General features: G+C 37.2%; 1 protein-coding gene across 12 annotated transcripts in view; it reads left to right on the top strand.

Annotated features, from left to right (window-relative positions):
- LOC128882554 (CLIP-associating protein 1-A-like) overlaps positions 1-14,968 on the top strand; it is a 49,870-nt gene extending 34,902 nt beyond the window's left edge. For 10 of the 12 annotated variants that reach the window (XM_054134178.1, XM_054134182.1, XM_054134184.1 and 7 more), the window contains 10 exons: positions 2,131-2,196; positions 2,389-2,720; positions 2,799-3,102; positions 3,197-3,360; positions 3,443-3,581; positions 6,517-6,649; positions 6,736-6,895; positions 6,971-7,184; positions 7,268-7,474; positions 8,606-14,968. In XM_054134178.1, coding sequence (XP_053990153.1) covers positions 2,131-2,196; positions 2,389-2,720; positions 2,799-3,102; positions 3,197-3,360; positions 3,443-3,581; positions 6,517-6,649; positions 6,736-6,895; positions 6,971-7,184; positions 7,268-7,474; positions 8,606-8,809 — 1,923 coding nt within the window. In that variant the 3' untranslated portion in view covers positions 8,810-14,968. The remainder of the gene's footprint in view (positions 1-2,130; positions 2,197-2,388; positions 2,721-2,798; positions 3,103-3,196; positions 3,361-3,442; positions 3,582-6,516; positions 6,650-6,735; positions 6,896-6,970; positions 7,185-7,267; positions 7,475-8,605) is intronic. The other 2 variants (XR_008458464.1, XM_054134183.1) reach the window with 2 other exon arrangements.
- The last annotated feature ends 6,571 nt before the right edge of the window (positions 14,969-21,539 follow it).

The following is a 21,539-nucleotide window of genomic DNA, read 5'->3' as shown; positions in this document are numbered from 1 at the left end:
CAAAGGAAAAATTAGTAACAGTACAAAAAAGTATTAACAATGACGGTACTCCAGTACAGTTGATACAGAAAGTGGACACAAGATGGAATTCCACATATGAAATGTTCGCAAGATTTTTGCGCTTGCAAGAAAGTTTGAATATAATTTTATGCGGAGAAGAGATACCGGAGAACTTGAACGCGGAGGAATGGAGTTTTTTACAGGCGGTAACGGTGGTACTAGAACCATTTAAAGATGCAACGGAGGACCTCAGCGGAGAATCGTATCCGACAATTTCAAGATATTACCCCATTTACTTTGCCCTGCTGCACGTGTTGGAAGAATCGACGGGCGATTCGATAATATTAAATATTGCGAGCAGTCTTCACAACTCATTAAAAGTAAGTTAAATTGTTTAATGGAATATTGCAATTAAATAGCATTAAACAGCGCATAAAAGAAATGATATTAAATGAAATATGTTTTACTTGTAGGAAAGATTTCAGCCAATTATTGAAAATAATTATATTTACATATTCAGCATGATGCTGGATCCCAGATTTAAAGATTATTTGTTAGATCATGCTGAAAAGCACGAAATGCATAAAATGTTCAGTGATAGAATTTCACTCCTAGAAAATGGTACCACGTTCAATAGGAACATTTCGAGACAACAGGATGATGATAGCCTTCCAAGTTGTAGTACAAGTGGAAAGTTTTGAATAGTATACACTATACATATATGAATAAAATATCTCTTTTTTTATCTCATCAATTCGTTTTAACATTGTCATTTATTGATTAGGTATCCAAAAATCGAAATTATCAGCGTTTTTCCACAGAACTTTAGGTAACCCTGAAATAAAGGCCGAAACATTTACAACCCGGAAGAACGAAGAAATCCATAATTATTTTAAAGAATGTATTGTACCGCGAGGGACAGATATTATGGATTAGTGGAAGAAGAACCAACCGCGATTTCCTATATTGTCACAGGCAGCTAGAAATTGTCTCGGTATTCCAGCGACACAAGTAAAAAGCGAACGTTTATTTTCAACAGCTGGAAATGAACAAGTGACTCGACGTGCATCGAAGCATCGACCTAGCGCGTAGCCTACGCTACCGCGGCCGCTCCAACGGTGTACGCGCGCTCTGATTGGTCGGGGTTTTCGCTTAATATCTCCTTAACGAAGCCCCATCCGACATTTTTGCAAAGGAAATTGTTGTTCAGAATCGTCTCAGCTACCCCCCATTTCCGGCTCCTCCCCGAGTTTTGGGACACCCTGTATAACAACCACGTGTTGGAATAGATAAATAGATAGAAAGAATTAAAAGTTAAATAGGAAAGTTAAAGAATAAAGTGATAAAAAATAAAGTAAATAAGGAAGGGATAATTATAAACTTTAATTGTCGTTTCTTTATTTACAGGTATGTAAATATTGTAAATAATTTAATCTAATAGAATAATAAAATCTCAATCTTTGTTTACAGAGAAACTTATTGGGTTTAATTTTTATCTCTAAAGTAATAAATAAAATAATAACAACATTATACATATTAATATAATGTTCAAATAAAAATAATAAATAATAATAAAATAAAATGACATATGTGTAGGTGACTAAATATACAAGAATTATCTTTAAATTTCACTTTACTAATATTTCTTCTAATCGTCTAATATTTCGCCTAATATTTACTTCATACGTGGAAAGTATATTATATGTATAAGTCTATTTCTAGTGAAGACAATTACTTTCTGTTGGATGTTCGAAATGAGTGTTTAACCATTCATTAAAAAACTATAATTACAATATTTATTTAGTACTATAAATATGTGAATTATACTGTTTATGTGTTTACCGAAGCTCTAAAACATACACCATTCCTTTATAGACAGATAACTTAACAAAATTGAGCGTACAAATATTTTGTGAACCCACTGTATATCGTTTCGCGGATTTTTACCCTAGCTGGGTAGATTCCAGGCGAGAAGCTTAAGAAAGCAGCGCTTTCAACATCTTACGACAGTGTAGATAACGCATGTCTGGTTTTTTCTTTTGGTTTTGTTGCGGCGTATTTGTTTGGTTTGGACTAACGCGATGCGCCGTTCTGTTCTCCATATCTGTCCATCGTCCATCTACCCATTAGTCGTTCTCATGGAGTGGCTCTCAACAAAGACTGTATCGTGATATGTGGGATCAGTCTATCCCAAAGGTTTGTTAAATTTAATATTCATTCACATTTACTCGATGCGAATACCTTCGATACCTTACATACTATACTCTTCTGCCGAATACATACGAAAGAAAAGTCTCTGCTATCCACGTTTCGAATAAAACTTCACATTCGTTGCCGCGATTACTTTACGATGCACATTCTTGTGTAAACAAAACCGTTACTTTCCAGGACATTAAGGAAATTATTGAAAATTGTGCGCATAAACATTGGGGAGATAGGAAAGAAGGTTTAGTGGGATTGCAGCATTTTCTATCGAACGGAAACACACTCACGGCGACCGAGTTACGCAAAGTGACGGACATCTTTACCAAAATGTTTATGGACTCTCATACAAAAGTGTTCAGTTTATTTTTGGACACGCTGAACGAACTGGTAGTTACCCATAACGAAGATCTCGGCGATTGGCTGTACGTGTTGTGCGCGAGACTGATGAACAAATTAGGTACCGATTTACTTGGTTCCATACAAGCAAAAATCCATAAGACACTCGATGTTGTCAGGTGAGACAAAGAGAACGAATTTCAGAGCTAACGTTCGAGCTGTATTCGATAACCGTTCGAATCCCTTTACTTTTGTAGAGAATGTTTCCCAGGAGAACAACTCCTGCCCGCAGTGATGAGGTATTTGACGGACCCGACACAAACGCCGAATTCTCGTGTAAAGGTAGCCACGCTTACGTTCATTACGCAAATCGCAGAATCGGCGGAACCGTCTGCGCTTAACAACTCCGCAGGGTCAGCTCTGGCGAGGCTACTCGATTGGTCCAATGACGTTAAAAGCCAAGATGTCAGGAGACATGCACAAAACGCTGTCATATCATTGTATAACTTAAACCCCCCGAAAGTGACCATGATACTGGGTGAATTACCCAAGCATTATCAAGTAAAGTTTACCGTTATCAACTATTTCTGCAATAGTTTACGACGAAACGGAGAATAACTCTTACTTTTTTTTCTAATGTATTTGGACATCGCAGGAGGCAGCATTTCCGTTAGTTCAGAATCATCTGAGAAAATCCTCGGGTTCGAGTAATCCAGCGTCACCTGGTACACCACCTCCCAGAGCACAAAGTTCACCGGCACGCTCGAAACCTAAAGGCGACGTCGATAATGCCGATGAGAACTTGGAGGAGGTTTACAAGTAAGTTATTTCCGTATCTCTGAACCGAGGGACCGATACCTCATCATTCTTTGTCGTTTTAATTTTGAAGTCCTTCCTACAGATCGTTGAGACGCACGACGGCAGAAATTCAGAATTATGGTTTCGAGCGTTTAGAAAGAGCAACCACCAGTAAAGACAGTGGGATCAGTAATATGGCTGACGTGGAAGAAAAAATGGAAGGTCTCACGTTGTGTAATTCGGTAAAAAAATAGATAATATATTTTTAATTCGGCTAGACGATGAACTCTGATAATAAAAACATGATTCTCAATGGAACCTTAGTGGTCTGCTATGTCTCTGTTGAGGACTATAGAGGCCCACAAGAAAACAAAAGAAAGCTGTATTGCTTATGAAACGTTGAAGTATCGTATCCAAAGGACACAGCTTACATTCTTTTCCTATGAAGAAGCCTCAGTATCGATCAAAAGAATCGAGACATTGAAATCTTTGTATAGTTTCTTTTATTTACTTATTCATAAGAATTGTATGTAATTATTGTACAGTGATTCACAAATTCGTTCACATATATCCAATATATTTTTTATCTAGGACCATGGCGACATTCTTTGTCTTACAACTAGAGTTACAAAATTTATGCGAATACAAGCGATTAAAATATAAATTAATTAACATTTTTATTTTTTCAGAATACATTAGATGCTACGTATAAAATTCATATATATTATCGGCGAATGTGTAAATATATGTGAATTACATGATTCAGTAATAACTGTTCGACTTTCCAAAAGTCTGGTCGAAAAATGGCACAATACTTATACGTTTATGGTAGCACAAACTCTAGTTTAGTACAACCGCCTACCAAATCTACTTTCGATACTGCGAGCGGAATCGCGCTGGCTGGCACTTGACACTTTAACTACCGTTAATTTAGAAGCAGTTTACATTTTCGTTTTATTACCAATACTATGTGTTCCTGACATTTTAATATTAAATATTTCCAAATTAATTTTATAGTAATGACAATGAATTAGACAGTAATGTCATAGATATGGGCGAACGAATGTGTAAGTCACTGTACATAAATAGTAACTTGCACAACTTGCATTCAATTTGTATCTATTTGGAGTAGTCACCAGAGTACATCTTTTCGTCGGATTAGTTATTGGTAGATAGGGTCATTCCGCGCAAAATTGATAACCTTTGAGATTGACATGAAGTGGAAATTGAAATATGATGTATTCTACATATAATCAGGCAAGGTTCGTCATTATTTTACTGGTAGAAAATTTGTTTAAAATATGTAGAGATTTTATTATTTTTTCCTACTTTTATAGGTAATTTACTAAGTTATTGTTTTTATTTTCATCCCGAAGGATTCAGACGAAATTTTCTTTTAGCCTAAAAAGTCGTATTTCCAATATGTAGATTATACACACATTCTTATTTTGCATTTTTCGAGTTAACTGCTGCTTGTTAAAATCTGAGAAAATGAACGCATTTTGCTAAAGCATCCTCTATAAAAGAATGGGTGTTTCATGCGCGCTCGATCGTACTGCTTTCACGTTATATTATTTATAAGAAGTCTACAAACAACTCTGGCATGTCTCATAGGAATTTCAATAATATTACTATTATCTTACAGTTTTACCAATATCTATATTAATATAATGAATGTACTCGGAATTTTTAGTTGCGTATAATAAGATGTTTTAATGTGAATTTAATATATTCTGTTGCTCGTTTGATGGAGAGAGTTTTGACGGTATTTTAATCTTAGAATGAGGGTAGCCATAGATTGGTCCCCGCCCTTCGATATTGCTTTTAACTAGACTATGTATTTTATGTATTTATACCGTATGCGAGTTGAAAACATGCTAAACGCATGCAGAATATATGTACTTATGCAAAATGAAATTATAATACAGAAAAACCATATTTATTGCCCGAAAGCCTCGTTGAATTGTGTCACCAACAAGAGGAGATGGTGACTGAGCAACGACCAAAGTTGGAAACACTATTTATAAGCCATAAGTAGTGCGACTATAGCTCATTGGATTGCTTCATTTATTACATGAATTTCAACCGTAATTTTTACCATTAATCAAGCTTCTATTGTATTGTTATATTAATTTATGAAATATATTCTGCTTACATTTTATGTATGTTTTCCATATTAGCATACATAACAAATACATAAAATTCGTAATCTACTTACAATTTATTTCAATTTTTCCAATTATTAAACAGTCGTATCTATTCGCACATTGTTATCTTATGTCAAAAGTGAGAGAAATAACAAATGTAAATACAGCTACGTATTACATAACGAATCAGTATATTTGGATAATAATCCATTGCAGCAAATGCTATTCTAGAATATCTTAACATAAGATAGTTACGAATTAATTTCATTGCTTTTGGGTAGCCTTACAGAAATGTTTTTCACTTCAATGGTGCAGCATTGGTCAGGTAAATTAGTCGAGTACTTTAAGTCGCATACTCGTTCAATGATTACGTTCATCTATTATTGGTCTTTTAGAACCTACCTATTGTCAGTTTTGACTGGCAGTAAGTATAATTTGTATTGCAACGAATGTTTCGATAAACTATAATTATTGATTGTAACGATTGTAATTCTTTACATTAGTTTTAATAAATTATTATTATAAAACAAGACTCTCTGTCTATAGTTTTGCTCATTATAAAGAAAGATGCGAATGTATTTTATAGTATAGCGACATTTAACAGCTTGTTATGATGTCAATTAAAATACTCCCATCCTAGCGGCAAACTTATCTTGTGAAGGAAATGTTCGAGTAACAATCAACTCAAATTTTGCAAAATAAGAATTTATTTGTAATTTTTAAATTTCGAACACGATTTTTCAGTCTAAAAGAAAACGTAACTTGAAACTAAATAGCAACGTATTAATATCTTTGGAAATACAAATTTATTTGTATAGTCCATTTCCACTGGAATAGGAAAAGCAGCAAATTCAAATTGCTTAATTTGTTTAAGAAATGCTACATAAAATCTCAATTCCCCTCTTTCTTAATCTTACGTTGATTACATCATATTTCATTTGTAACGAAATCTTCGACATCATAAGAAATTGAGAATGACCAATATCATCTATACAATACAGTAGTTTGTATTGCGTTTTGGTACTATCAGGGTCGATCGTCTTCCGTTTCTTCGCCTACACAGAGAGGACGATCGGTTACAAACATTACGGTGAATGGTTCGAGTGATACTATTGCGGGCGACTTAATCCTACCTCAGGAAAATAATGGTTACAAAACACACGGTACGTTATACTATTCTGTGTTATCGAAATTGCTTACCATTCCATTAACCCGACAGTCCGTTTAATTTATTTAAGATTTATTGCAGGGTCGTCGCCTGATTTGGCAAGCAGGCCAGAAAATTTAGACAATATAACTAAGATATTGCGGTCGAAGACAAGGTCTACTGAAGAAAAAGTATCAGCTCTACAGGAGTTTCAGCAGTACATTCGAGAAGGAGACGCCTCGTACATGAAACAAAATTTCAAGTAGGCTCTTTTACATTTATGTACACGTTGCAATCGCAATTATAAGAACATTAATTTCTTATTTTCATTTTTTAGGAAAATACTCAAAACGTTACTAGATAGTCTGACTAACGATAGCAAGAAACTGCAAGTGGAAGTACTTCAGACGCTAATCGATATGCTTAAGTGTCCAGACCTTGTGGACAGTTTTTCCGTGTATCCTGAGTTGCTTGTTTTGAAAGTAATTACCGTATACAAATTGGACGACCAGAAACAAGATACTTCTAGCAGCGGCAACACGAGAACTTCAGTAATTGTATACATTAATAAATGAAAATACCTGTTCTCAACAGTTCAGTGTTGTAATTAATGGTTCGTTGTTGTGTTGAATAGATTTTTTGGATGGCAGAAAAATGTGCCGCAACGATAGCGATGGTTCTGAAACCGGAACCAATCATTCATTTAGTATCAACTATAATTACTACCGAACCGTATCCTCTGAACATGGGAGCGATAAAAATGCTGCACAAAGTAGTGGAACATTGGGGTCGAGATGCGATAGAGCCTCACCTGTCGAAGGTTATGCCTGGTCTTATTAAGGTAACATGAAATACTTCTGTTATACGTATTGAGTCGAGCAATAAGTTCTCTTCGTTTTTTCTTTATTAAAAAATAATAACGTTTTACAGCAATTGTAACATCGAATTAATCAATTTTGCATTTTCGTAATTTGTCGACACCATTCCGTCGTCTTTTTTTCCAAAGCATCTTAACATTTCAACCAGAACCCATTACACTGCCCAACGCGAATTTTGTTCTGTAATATCCACTGGGTAATCCTTACAGCGTTCCGTATCTTAAATACGAATCTGAAAACCAAAGTGCTCCATTTCCCTCAGTTTTCGATAAACACGAAATTTTGTAAAATCGGCTGATTTTTAGAAAAAATGTAATACTATTTGCAAAGTAAAACTGGTAGATAGTTTAGTCTTAGAAGATAGAGGAGACTTTCCTGAGTATGTAGATCTATTCGTTTAGAATTATCTACTTCTTTAAATGGCTGCAAATGAACACTGAAATTCAAAAAGATGCCGATGTGTGTACTTTTCACGAAATACAATTGTATTCCTTTGTAAAGTCATTCGTCTGGCACGCATTTACTATAAATTATCAGATTCTGCAGACATTTCTAAAGAGGAAACCATTCATAGCAAATGTTGGAACGATTTCTAGACCGGTTCTAGTACGGTTCTAGTCTAAACGAATGTATCTACATATTCAGAACACTCTCTTCAATCTTTTGAGATTACATAGAACTGTCTAGCGTTTTTAGTTTGCAAGTAGTATTACATTTTCTCTAAAAATCAACCGATTCTACAAATCTTCGAGTTTTTCGGAAACCCAATTTGGTTTCAGATTTGTATTTAGGATAAGGAACGCTATAAGAATCACCCAATGGATATTGCAAAATTTAAAAAAATTTAAGTTCGTTGAACAGTGTTATTTATTAAATTTCTATAAAATATACTGCGTATATGTGTTTTTTGAGATAATAGTAAAATCTAAGGAAGAGTTTTCGAAATGAACACTTTGGAATGGTATAAATACTTGATCAAACAGCAGAGAAATAGCTGGGAAAAGAAGCAAATGATAAAAACGATGGGAACACGCTGTTCAATCAAATAGATATTTTTCATTTTCTTTTATTTTAACATTGATTTGTATAATTAGGCGTACGACGATCACGAAAGCGCGGTCCGGAAAAGCGCCGTATTTTGCATGGTAGCGATACACTTGGCAGTCGGGGAGGAGGTATTGAAGCCTCATCTCAGCTGTTTGTACATCAGCAAACTGAAGCTTTTAAATATCTACATACAACGCGCGCAACAAGCAAAAAGTCAACCGGCGAGTCCACGTAGTAATAATAAAAATTAACTAACATCAAATTCCGCGACGCTTAGGATCGCGATACTTAAGAGATTTGCCCGTTTAGGCGCAAGGCACGAACGAATGCTGCTTAGTTTTTTGAGTAAGTCCAATCCGTGACAACGCAAGCCGTACAAGTCGAAGTTTCTTCGACGCGGTAGACGGATCTGTACGACTTCACGACAGGGTGTGTGTATATGTGCGACATACCTGAACTCCTGACAGTGGTGTTGCACAAAACCAGATAGTGTACAAATGTACGGACATTGTTTTGTTTGCCAAAAATTTATACCTGTTGCAGTGTAAGAAGATTGAAGAATGTTGAAGATTTTTTTTAACAGTTTTTATATTCAGTCATTCGCCGCGAATCGCTTTAAGGTATAAGATTTTTCACTCGAGATACACGTGTGTGTGTGTCTTTTATCGATACGTTACATAGTCGTACTAAGTTGCAGTGTTGCATCGTATGAAGAAAAAGCTTTTTAGAACTTTCTCTCGTATATTATGTTGTAGTTTGAAAAGACAGTGCGACATCACTGCCGAGAGGATCAAATTATTATACTTCATAAAGCAGAGTGTACGTGAACGCCAATTACGCGGATATTCGGTAAACATTGTATAAAATGCGTCGTACGCTTGTATGCCGATTTAAAAACATCGCTGATTGCATCGTGTGCAACGATAGGTTGCTATGCACGTTGCGATCCATCGATAAACAGAAAAATACGTTGTGAACGTTTCAAAACGAAAATAAGTGACACGCTTTGGTATCGGCGCTGTACGATCAGTGGGGATGAATAAATCGTAACAAGTATTTCTTTTTCGCATTTTAGTATTAACGAAGGCCCGCGCGAATATCGTATTTGTTTGATAACGTCAACGCGAGTGTGTTTGGTGTCGTGAGGGTTCTTACGTACGTAGAATCGAAATGTTGAAAAAGTAAAGATTTATTTATTCGTTGAAAATTCATGTGCTAGTCAAATTTCAAAGGACGCACAATGACCTAAGAGACGTACACAACAAGTAGTCGAAACTTTTCAAGAAAACAGGAATAATAATGCATGAACGCAGTGAAACAGTCTGCGAGAGATACAGGGAGAATGCGAGAGAGTGAATGAGAGAGATTACATATGAACGTTAGATTCTTATAAATTTCCTAATAAGTTTTTTAATTTTTCTGGATTACATTTGAACAGAAAGCGACAAAACCAAACTAGTCTAAACTATTTCTTCAGACCACGTCACCTGTAATTGCAATGTGCTAATTATATCGTCTTAACTGTACATAATCTGATTGACACGTTAAATATTGCGCCAGTTGGCAAAACGTTGTAACTTTTTTCGTTACTTTTTTCATTATTTTAGACGAAATGTTTTTAATTTATTATTACAACAATCGACATAGCATTTCTGTATCTTATGAGCACTATCTTCTTTTTCTTTTAAATTTATGTCGAGGTCTTGTTTAGACGATTCTTGTTTAGAAGATCAACTTATTTCAGAATATTGTAACACACACTTTATTATTTTCTATCTCTTCATAACAGAACTGTTTGGTAAAGTTCGAAACCTAACGTTTTATAGGTGTCGTGTAAACTTGTTCCTTGTTTTCTTATCTTATGTTTATAGTTTACACACTTGGAGTGCGTCCCTCTTTATACGTCAGTATGAAAAGAACGTCAAATATAAAAAGCTTAGCGTTTAATGCGTTAAAACATTGCACTCAAAGATGACTCAGACCGAAGAAAAAGTGGTATAGACATTTTAGCTTTCTTGTCATATCAGGTGACGACTCTACAATCTAGATAATACAATTAACCCTGTGAGTGCTGAATACTCTTGACCAAGAAACGAAAGAAACATTAAAATGTAAAATATATCTTTAACTTGCAAACTGACGAATTTAATAAACGTAATGAAAAAAAATGGAAAACACTGATAAGTGTATCTCAAACAAGAGATCGAAAAGATTGACAACCGCATATACACATCTATACAGGGTTTCCCAAAACTCGCGTAGGAGCTGGAAATGGGGGGTAGCTGAGACGATTCTGAACAACAATTTCCTTTGCAAAAATGTCAGATGGGGCTTCGTTAAGGAGATATTAACAGAAAACCCCGACTAATCAGAGCGCGCGTATACCGTTAGAGCGGCCGTGCTTGTACGCAAACAAGTGACTCGACGTGCATCGAAGGACATTGACGCGGCCGCCTAGCGCGTAGCCTTCGCTACCACGGTCGCTCCAACGGTATACGCGCGCTCTGATTGGTCGGGGTTTTCTGTTAATATCTCCTTAACGAAGCCCCATCTGACATTTTTGCAAAGGAAATTGTTGTTCAGAATCGTCTCAGCTACCCCCCATTTCCAGCTACTACGCGAGTTTTGGGACACCCTGTACACTGATAGGTTTCTCTGAACGTATGTCCAGAGTATACGTGCACAGCACTCAATTGGTAAAACGAAAAAAAAAGGTTAAACCATTGTAATTGAAGAGATAAAAGAAAAATCTTAAGCGCGTGGAATGGTTTAGTTTTATCGATTTTTGTTTGCGCGTGATCTGAAATAATCGGAAAACCAATTTGTAGGAAACTAACGTTAATATTTAAAATTATTCATCACGTTGCCAATAATAAAACGAATGCTGAATCAAAGCTAACATAATGAGGTTTAGTAAAATTCTGTGCCATTGTCGTTTCCGTTTTACTATATAAGGATAAAAGTACACATAAATATGTAGAGATCTCCCTTCGTCTTTTCCTACCGTTAACTCGGGATAATGAAATAATTTAACGGATAAAATTGAAAGTGAAATCATCGAAGTGTCAAAAACAAATATTGCGTACGAAATTCGACGGTGTCCTTTCTTTATAGACGAAAGAGAATATCATGTGCAAATTACGTTCACGCATGAAATGTCCTCAAGATTGAAACTCCTCAAGATTGATAACGCTATGTTCTAACGCGTATCGATTAGAAGAGACGGCCAAACAGTGCCAAACAGAGGTATCGGACGAAGTCCGGACGAGGGGAAGAAAGCAATTAAACCCGAACGTTCGAGTGTCAGGGCTATTTCTTTTACTTGGTGCCTTTGGCGTCGTCGGATCGAGATTTGTTCGGGGATCGTCTTTCATTATCTTGTAAAAAGTGAAAGCTATCATTGAAGCGAGCGTAGTTTGCAAATAGCGAGAGTCTCCCATGTTCATCGACGTCGCGAGAACTGATGACGATTGAACTTTGCGTAAGGGTTTCCCATTCGTTGTCGTGACGCAGCTAACCAGATTCTACCCTCACGTTCGTTTCGCTACTCTGTTGTAAACGAGGAACGAATCGTGTTCCTCGTTTTAACGATATATAATGCATTATCGTCATCGTCAAAGAATGTATCATCTATTTTCATAGAGCGTTAAAGCCGCACGACGAATTATTGTACGGGTGTGAATCGTTGTCACCACTTGCTCTTCGGATTACGGGCATGACAAATGGTTTTGTTTACGGAAAATTGCTGCGATGTTGTACGATATTATTCCCGATGGGTTCTCGGGTGTGAGTGACCGGTTGAAGGCAAGGGAGAGGAGAGGGCGGTATGCGGAGAATATACAGATTTAGCGTAACCATTGTAATGTTATCCAGCATGAACTGTAACGTTCCGTTTGTCGATGTTCTTTTGCAATCCATTTGTCATTGACTTTTATTTAAAAATCGATTTAGAGTTTAACCTGGTGTGTGCGGATCGTGTATATATATACATATATATACATATTATAAAATATAGAACCTAATGTAACTATTAATACGGATTAGGTAGCTCACCGTCACTGCCTGCAGCGTTTTGGTTGTGCTGAGAATATATGCGGGTCTTGGCACCGCTGGACTCTGCGTGGTGTCGCAATCGTTTATAAAGAGAGCGAGAGAGAGAGAGAGGGAAGAAAAAGAATTGCTTCTTTTGTTAAGTTTTCGAACATTATTATTGATAACACGGTTTACATTATATTGATTAACGCGTGTATGATACGTAGATACGAAGAATTACATTACAACATATTATTGAGATCTTTGCCACTTACGACGACCGATGAGCAGACTACGCGAATTCTTTCTATGCGTAAATCGTTCGTTGCGTCGATTATAGACATATACTTCCGCTGTTTGTTTTTACACGATAAAAGGAAATGAAGGATCATGCATAATAATTCATTGTAAACTCGAAAGGTGTCATCGTGAGGATTTCCGCGTCAGTGACCATGCGCGAAATGTTTCCACAATTTTCGACCGTTGGAAACGAATGTTGATTCGAATTATTTTAAACAATTGAGCAATTTCGATTGGATAAAGCGTATGGGCTAGAATTGGCAAGATTTTGTTACAAATGAAGAATACAAATTCGAGAGTTATTCGCGAAATTAAAAACAACTGAAACCTTGAAACTGCTTACACGTTAATGTGATGGAAAGATTCATTTGTTCTTATTGTTACTAATACTTCTGCAATTTGTATTCCTTTTTCCAAATAAAATGTGGACACATTTATCGTAAGAAATCGCTGCGATGTGAAAAAAACATACGCTTCTATGGAGCCGTGGCGTGTCGATAACGATTAACGTACGAAGATTTCGATTTTCAACCGTGTTAAGGGGTTAGTCGCAGTCAGGAAAATGAAAACGGACACTTTCTTGTGTGTTTTTTTTAGGGCTTTAAATAATAATTTTTATTAATGAAATTTAAATACATGACAAAATATATCTTAAAGAACTATAAACAAATTTTTGTTTTAAAAGAGGGTTAATTCATTTCGTCATAACAGGCGATGGTGTGAGTGGCCATTTTGTTTGCGGTGAGCAAGATTTCTCCAAACTGGTATACCTGAAAACAAAAATAAAGGTAGATTTGGAGAATATATTAGACTAACGGGTCCCTGATCGAAGGATTTTGGAAAAAATTAATTTAAAACAAAGTGACGTACATTTGAAATTGAAGTTCAATTTTCATTATAAAATTAAGTGATTAAATACAGAATAAAAAGAAAAGTATACAAGAAAATGAAAAATCCTTCGATCAGGGACCCATTAGTTTAATATATTTTCTAAATCTACCTTTAGTTTTGTTTTTAGGTGCACCAGTTTCAAGAAATCTTGCTCACCGCAAATCAAGTGGCCACCCATGCCATCGTCTGTTATGACGAAATGAATTAACCTTTTTTTAAAACAAAAATTCTTTTATAGTTCTTTAAGGCATACTTTGTAATATATTTACATTTCATTCATGAAAATTATTATTTAATACCTTAAAAAAAACACAAGAAAGTGTCCGTTTTCATTTTCCTGACTGCGACTAACCCCTTAACCGAAGACGACAGTTTCGATATTACTATTATTATTATTATTATTATTATTATTATTATTATTATTATTATTGCACGGACAAACTCGTGCCGATTCTCTTCGCTTTGTATAATATTCGTTTGAGCGCGACCAAATGAAATAAGATAAACTTTTGCACCGCAGACATGGCTATTAATTCTGTTAACGCTGAACATTTTTTGGTAATTTTCGTACGCACAGATGTACTTCTTAATATTTCCTGAATTTCCTTCTTTTCATTTCCAGAAAGAAGGGGAATCGACGAGAATCGCAAAAGGAAAATTGTTTGAATCGCCGATATATTTAATACGCTAATCTCACTAGTATTAGAGAATATATTTTATATGCGAACGATGAATAGTCGGTTGCTTCATATGTCTGTCAATAAATGAAATTGAAAATATTTCTAGTCCCGTGTTTGAACGTATGGGATCATCTAATTTGTTGTACTTGTTTTTTTTTTCTAGCGATACTAACCGTAAATGACGTCAATAAATGAAATTGGGTGGATGACACGAGATTAGGAGTGACAGAATTAATATGCAATACTGCTGCAAAAATTCGCAAATAAGAAACCATTTGTATGACAAGTCCATTACGTTAGAACATGTTGTCTGGCTACACGTTACTTTTAACCGTCGATCTTATATGATATACACATATGCATACGTATATTTATGAAGCTCATGTAATTAAATCTCGTATTTAATTTGCGTTCTTCGATTGATGAAATTTGCGCCAGAATAAAACCAATTGTCGGATACTTTCAAAAGTTTCAGTTTGTATGTTTTATTTAAACCAGTAAAACGAACTACACTGTTCATTCAACTTAAATATGGAGTGGATGTAAGCAGCAAATAACCATAGAGTAGCATTTACTATTTTTGTGGAACCAAATTTCAATACACAAATGCACAAATTAACCAACGGGAGTCCTAAGCATCGACGTATTCTAAAAACGTAGCTCCAAGCGCATGGCTCTACCGATGTCACATTAACACGAGTGTAGTTCAGTAGATTAAAGCTTTTTTGGGTTATTACATCTAAAGTTCAAGGACCACCAAACAAAATCATCCTTTTCTCAACGCAACCAGTCACATGTGCATGATGATTCTAACGACTAGTCTTTGTAATACGATTAAGGGGGTAGACACGGCACGTGACCTCTCCGATTCGACAGGTCGGTATTACAGCAGCTACTCTCCGCATAGAAATGGTATTACCATTAGATATGCGGCAGCGGAGGAAAACTAGATGGAGCTGCTCGTTATTGCCATACAGTATAGTTTCTTCTCAACAACATATACTGCATACTTCTTCCTTGAGTGATTCTGAATGCTCAACGTAGGAAGTAGTAGTATTCTGTTTCGCGCTACGTATTACGTTTGTGTAGTGCGGTCCCATTTCACCATCGCTCGTGCATATACGAGTAGGAGCTAGGTTGGGGGACCCTCGTGGGGGACCCGTGAGTTTCTCCGCGCTATCGAGAATTTGGAAAACTTTAACAATTTTTTACGCGACAACGGTTCGTCTTCGGCATGTGGCTGCTTTGAAGCTTTTTACCTACTCCTCGAGTAGAATTTTTTAAAATTAAAAAAAAACTGACCTTAAATTTCGAGGTCAATGGATTTTGAATAACCAATAATTTTTATACACCCTGTACACCCTGTACACCCTGATTTCATTTATAAAAATAAAGAAGTTTAATACAAATTACTTTTTGAGTTGATACTAATTGATTATAAAAACTGATACCTACATATCCTGAAAAATCCCTAATTAATGTTTCCTATTTCCCATAAATATTTTAAAAGAAGCGTTTAAAAAATATTCGTATAATGTGAAATTTATGTTTAGAAGATGCGTATTGAATATTCGGGCAATGTTGAATAAATCTTGAAAATTAAGAGATTCAAAAAAAAAAAAATAAATCAATTTTATATTGTGTTTCATTTATTCATAGATTTTACTTTTATTACTTTATTTCTTGTGATTAGATTTAATTAAAACAAGTTATTTTAATTTTTTTTACCTCGGTAGGAATTTGAATATCAGATGAATATATATTTTATATTCGGGAAAAAATATATTGTTGCGAATATTAAATAAATATCTATTTTATATTCGTGAAAAAATATTTTGTTATGAATATCAAATAAATATGTATTTTATATTTGGAAAAAAATATTCCATTCTAAATATTGAATAGATATTCATTTTATACTTAAACAAAAATATTTTGTTCTAAATCTAGAATAAATATCATATGTATATTTAAATATTAAAATGAGATTCAATCTCTTTTATTGGATGAATATGTATTCAATATTTTGTGCTACTAGGGTATGTGAACCTGAGAGCCAACTGCCAAAAAATTAACTTCTTTTTACGGAAAATGATAGTATTTCGTTTCAATTTTAGTATTAGGTTGTTACCATTTTTTTTCATTTATCAATTGATGAAACTACAAACGAAATACTATCATTTTCCGTAAAAAAAGTTAATTTTTTAAGTTAGGTCCCACGTTTACATAGCTTACAAGGAGACATCGCCTAGTGTCCCCCGAATTATTTAATCAAATTTTTTTCATATGTAAAGAAGGGTATGTAGGACAATCTCTGCAAGTGAGAAGGCGCGACTCTCTTTCGTTTTCGAGAAATAAATTTTTAAAAATAGCTAAATTTCGATTGACGAGTGCCAACCATATAAAAGTCTGAGGTATTATAGAAGCAGCGTTGCACAGTCGATAGAGTGCCATGTTGCGAAGGCAATCTTTTGCGCTGGAAGCGGTTCAATCCCGGTAGGAGTCGCTTATTTTTTTGTTTACTTTTTCTTCCGTTTGTACCATGTTTTGTTATGCAAACTACGTTTTTATATATTAAAATTATTTTTATACAATATTCTGAAATTTTTATGTGTTTTATCGCATTAAAAAAGAAGTAAGAAAAAAGTAGGAAGAAAAAAAAGAAAAGAAGAAAGAAAGAAAAGGAAAAAAAAGAAAGAAGAAAGAAGTTGTGCTATGTTTGTTTAATATAATTAAATTGCTATTTTCAAACTATGATGACGTAAGTTTTTATAAAAGCTTGTAGAAACTCCTTTCACATCCTGATTTCTTTTTCAAAGCGATAAAAAAAAAAATTGCACAATATTGTATAAAAATAATATTAATATATAAAAAGGTAGTTTCCATAACAAAACATGATACAAACGGAAGAAAAAGTAAAAAAAAAAATAAGTGACTCCTACCGGGATTGAACAGCGTCCAGCGCAAAGCTAGAGTTTCGAAGCGTCGACGAAAGTAGAAAGAAACAGTTCGATGAAGAAGGGAAGAGAGACTGAGAGTCGACGCTGGCAAATGTAAGGATACGGGATCGGGATGCTAAGCGCGATTTCGACTTCAGTGAAATGGCAACAGTGTAGAGAGACGCTGTTGTGAGAACGGCAACATCGCAATTGTATCGACATCATATTAGCAGTCGTCCTCAGTAAGCACCATCTCCTATCGATTGTCTGAACTAAATTTGTGACGTAACTTGCTCTGCATTATCGTCAAAAAGCGAAAAATCGTGAAAACATTCCCAAAGACGAGTTCCGTCATTTTGACGATAATGCAGAGCAAGTTACGTCACAAATTTAGTTCAGACAGTCGATAGGAGATGGCGCTTACTGAGGACGACTCTGGGGTTAGGCCAAGGCGACCAACCCTCACACCTTCGCTAACTGAGGAACATCTAGGGATTTTGATACCTAGATGTTCCCGCAGTTTTAAGGAGAAGGAAGCGTAGTTGTTTTGTTAGCACTTCTTCCCGGACTGTTCCGGACTAAGTAAGCGTACACGTCTACCGCGAATCGTGAAGTCCCTAAATTGTTATTTCTATTCTTATTCTGTTATTAAAACTTTGTTAATTAAACCGTGTTGTTATTTCTTAATAAGTCCTGTAAGTTAGATTTGGTACATAAATACCTACAATTGGTGACCCCGGCATTCACGCGATAGTTTTATTTCGTCCCCACGCCATTTTTTTTTACGCGTTGTAACACGTGGTCGGAAAAAAAGTTTTAAGCAATGGAAGAGAATAACGACACATAAGTGAACGCGATCGCAAGGGGAGATATCCCTGATTTTTGGCCAGATAGGCCAAACTTATGGTTTATTTCGCTGGAAGCCCAACTCCATTCGCGTAACATAACATTGGACTGTTCGCGTTATTATACGTTAATCAGCCGCCTGACTAAAGATACGCTTGCTGTGGTAGAGAGCGTAATAAAAAACACTCCAGCCACTGGCAAGTTTGACAAAATCAAATTAGTGCTTTTGGGGCATTGCGCAATGTCACAGGAAGATAAGTTTTGGAGGTTGACGTCGGGCTTGGAATTAGGCAGCAAAAAGCCATCAACACTGCTAGTGGAAATGTCTGCGCTAGCTGGTGATAAGTTAGACCCTGAATATGTGAGAACGCTATGGTTGGACCGGTTACCCAGGGAGATACAGCTGGCATTGGCAGCTGCAGGTGCGTTGGATAATGAGCATTTGGGCAAGCTAGCTGATAGCATAGTAACGATCCGTCATCACATCACTGGACAGGCCATCGCAGCAGTTGACAGGCATCAGACTGCAAGCAGTGATCAGGGTGACCGAGTGGATGAGTTAGCAAGACAGGTTAGTGAGCTGACCCGTTTAATGCACCAGCAGTTAAGGTTCAGAGGACATTCGCCTATGAGAGGAGAGTCTACCATTGGAAAGCGGAAAAAATCCAACGATCGTGGCATGGAAAGAAATGCCAGAGCTAGCGGAATGTGCTTTTATCATGCTCGGTTTAAGTCTAGGGCAGCCAAGTGCATCACTCGCTGTGCGTGGAAGAGTAACCAGAAGTATCATCCAACGTGACGGCAAGTTTGGATGGTACCACCGAATTCTGCCGTATTTTCATTGTGGATAAGAATACAGGTACTCGTTTTTTGATTGACACTGGCGCAGAGGTGTCAGTTCTGCCTGCAAGCCATCTGGACAGGAAGTATCCATCAAAATTGGTCCTGTTTGCTGCAAATGGAGGCAAAATCCAAACTTATGGAAGACGTAACCTAGTTCTCAATCTTGGTCTACGAAGACCCATTCGAGGACACTTCCATGTGGCCGATGTCCCATATGCCATCATCGGAGTGGATATTCTGGCAGAGCATAACCTCAGCATAAACATCCGGAACAGGAACATCGACGACAAAAGCTCTGGGCTCGAAGCACCTGCTGAGTACAGAGTGGCAACATTTACCGGCGTTTCCGTAGTGAATCAGGGAAGTAAATACTTGTCGTTACTTAACGAGTTCCCGCGCGTTCTAGGGAAAGCACAGTTCTGTACGGTGAAACATCCTGTCCGTCACCATATAATTACTGTTGGGCTGTTACGTCCCAGCTTATCTGTGACTCTTTCTTGGGATCTTCGTCTTCAATTAAAGAGCTAAAGCTCACCTTAACTGTATTCTCTAACGGGAAAGAGCAATTCGGGATTGCGATTGTTTTCAAGGTTTAGCATATAAATATGTATTGTTACAAAATAACGAGTTTATATTACAATATCGGTTTTGGGAAATCAAGTATATAATTATGTAGGTACGTTACTGCTTGTCGGTCTTACAGTTTGGTTGTACCAGCTATCTGTTGTGGTCCCAGGGCTGTGCTGTTGCAAGGATCTGTTTGTCGGCAACTATCACTCGCGACACGGGTCTCTACTAATTAACAACGGACTTTCCTCGGTAACGACGCGGCGCGCGTACGATTACTCTATCCGTGACTACAATAATTTAGTATTTGACGACCAAAGTGCGACGCTGAGTGCGTGTTCGATTGACGATAAAGGTTCCGATTAGACGTCGGACTTTCGTAGGTAACGACAACGCGTGAAGTTACCCTGTCCGCGACTACAAGATTTCGGTAATCACCACGATGAGAACGTACTGACAGCGGAATAAAAAAAGAGCGCCGTGGGACGTGTCCACGGGTTTATATATTAGCTGATCCTCGCATGGCACGAGCCACGTTCGAGAACCTTCGCTTCGGCATCCGTTGAAATCGGGAGGGGTCCCAAGTTCAGCGGATGTGCTGGCGTTGAGCGCTGACGCCTATTTCGCTGATTCGCAGATCGCACGATTCGGTTCCCGAGAAACGGTTTCCGAATCGTATGTCAAGCGCATTCCTAAAAGTATCTGATCTTAACTATTCGCAATGCGAGGTCGATGAAAAGGGACACCGGCAGGGCCGGATGTAACAGGGCCACCGGTAGTGGAGAGGCCCAGACGTTTACCGGCAGACCGGTTGAAGATTGCAAGGACTGAATTCCAGGTCATGCTGGACCAGGGAATAATACGCCCTTCTAGCAGCCCCTGGGCGAGTCCACTGCATTTAGTAAAAAAAGAAAAATGGCGATTGGCGACCTTGCGGGGATTATCGCAGGCTAAATGCACAAACGCATGTGCGCATGTGCATGACTATTCATTCATGCTGCAAGGGAAGAGTTTTTTCTCTATAATCGACCTGATCAGGGCCTACCACCAGATTCCGGTAACCGAGGAAGGTGTCTGGAAAACAGCAATTACGACGCCGTTTGAGCTTTTTGAGTTTCCGAAGACCCCATTTGGTCTATGAAACGCTGCTAAGACCTTTCCGAGGTACATACATAGGGTGTTAAGCGGATTAGATTTCGTCTATGCTTACCTGGACGACATTCTGGTGGCGTCTTCATCGCCGGAGGAGCACGTCGATCATCTAAGGACCGTATTGAAGAGACTGGACCAAGCCGGACTATGCATCAACCCGGGTAAGAGCGTATTTGATGCCGAAGCTGTTATTTTTTTGTGATATCTGCGGAAGGCTCTTCACCGACACCCGAAAAAGTTGATGCCTACGCACCGAACTCTTCCATTCAATTAAATAGCAAGAATTAAGCCGTCCGCTTTGGAAGGGCGTTCTTCTAACACACTCGATTGAACACAAGAAAATACCGTTTGCGCGACGCGACCGTGTGAGAAACGCTTCAGTCGAGGGACGTGAGAGAATCCGTAGCGAGGTACGAGGAATGGTTGGTTGCGTAACTCCAGGCGCTCCTGAATGCCGGCTCCGTCCGGCCCACTTAATACTCTTTCAAATCTACTCCGATTTGACAATGAAAGCGTGATTCAAAATATCCGAATTTTTGGGTACCTGTTAATAAAGCATTCGCGCGTCCGAATCCACAAACGGCGTTGACGTGGGGTTACTCGTTCACCTGGTACACAGGCCTAAACTCGTGGGTAGGTTTTCTAAAAAAAAACGTCATTTTCGTACTTTAATGCTATCCACGCGGGGAGAAGACATCAAAACTGTGTCACTCCAATGCCTTGGACCGTAT

Source organism: Hylaeus volcanicus, unplaced genomic scaffold (genome assembly GCF_026283585.1).
Source record: "Hylaeus volcanicus isolate JK05 unplaced genomic scaffold, UHH_iyHylVolc1.0_haploid 12074, whole genome shotgun sequence".
NCBI lineage: Eukaryota > Metazoa > Arthropoda > Insecta > Hymenoptera > Colletidae > Hylaeus > Hylaeus volcanicus.
This window is presented reverse-complemented; position numbering and strand designations above follow the sequence as displayed.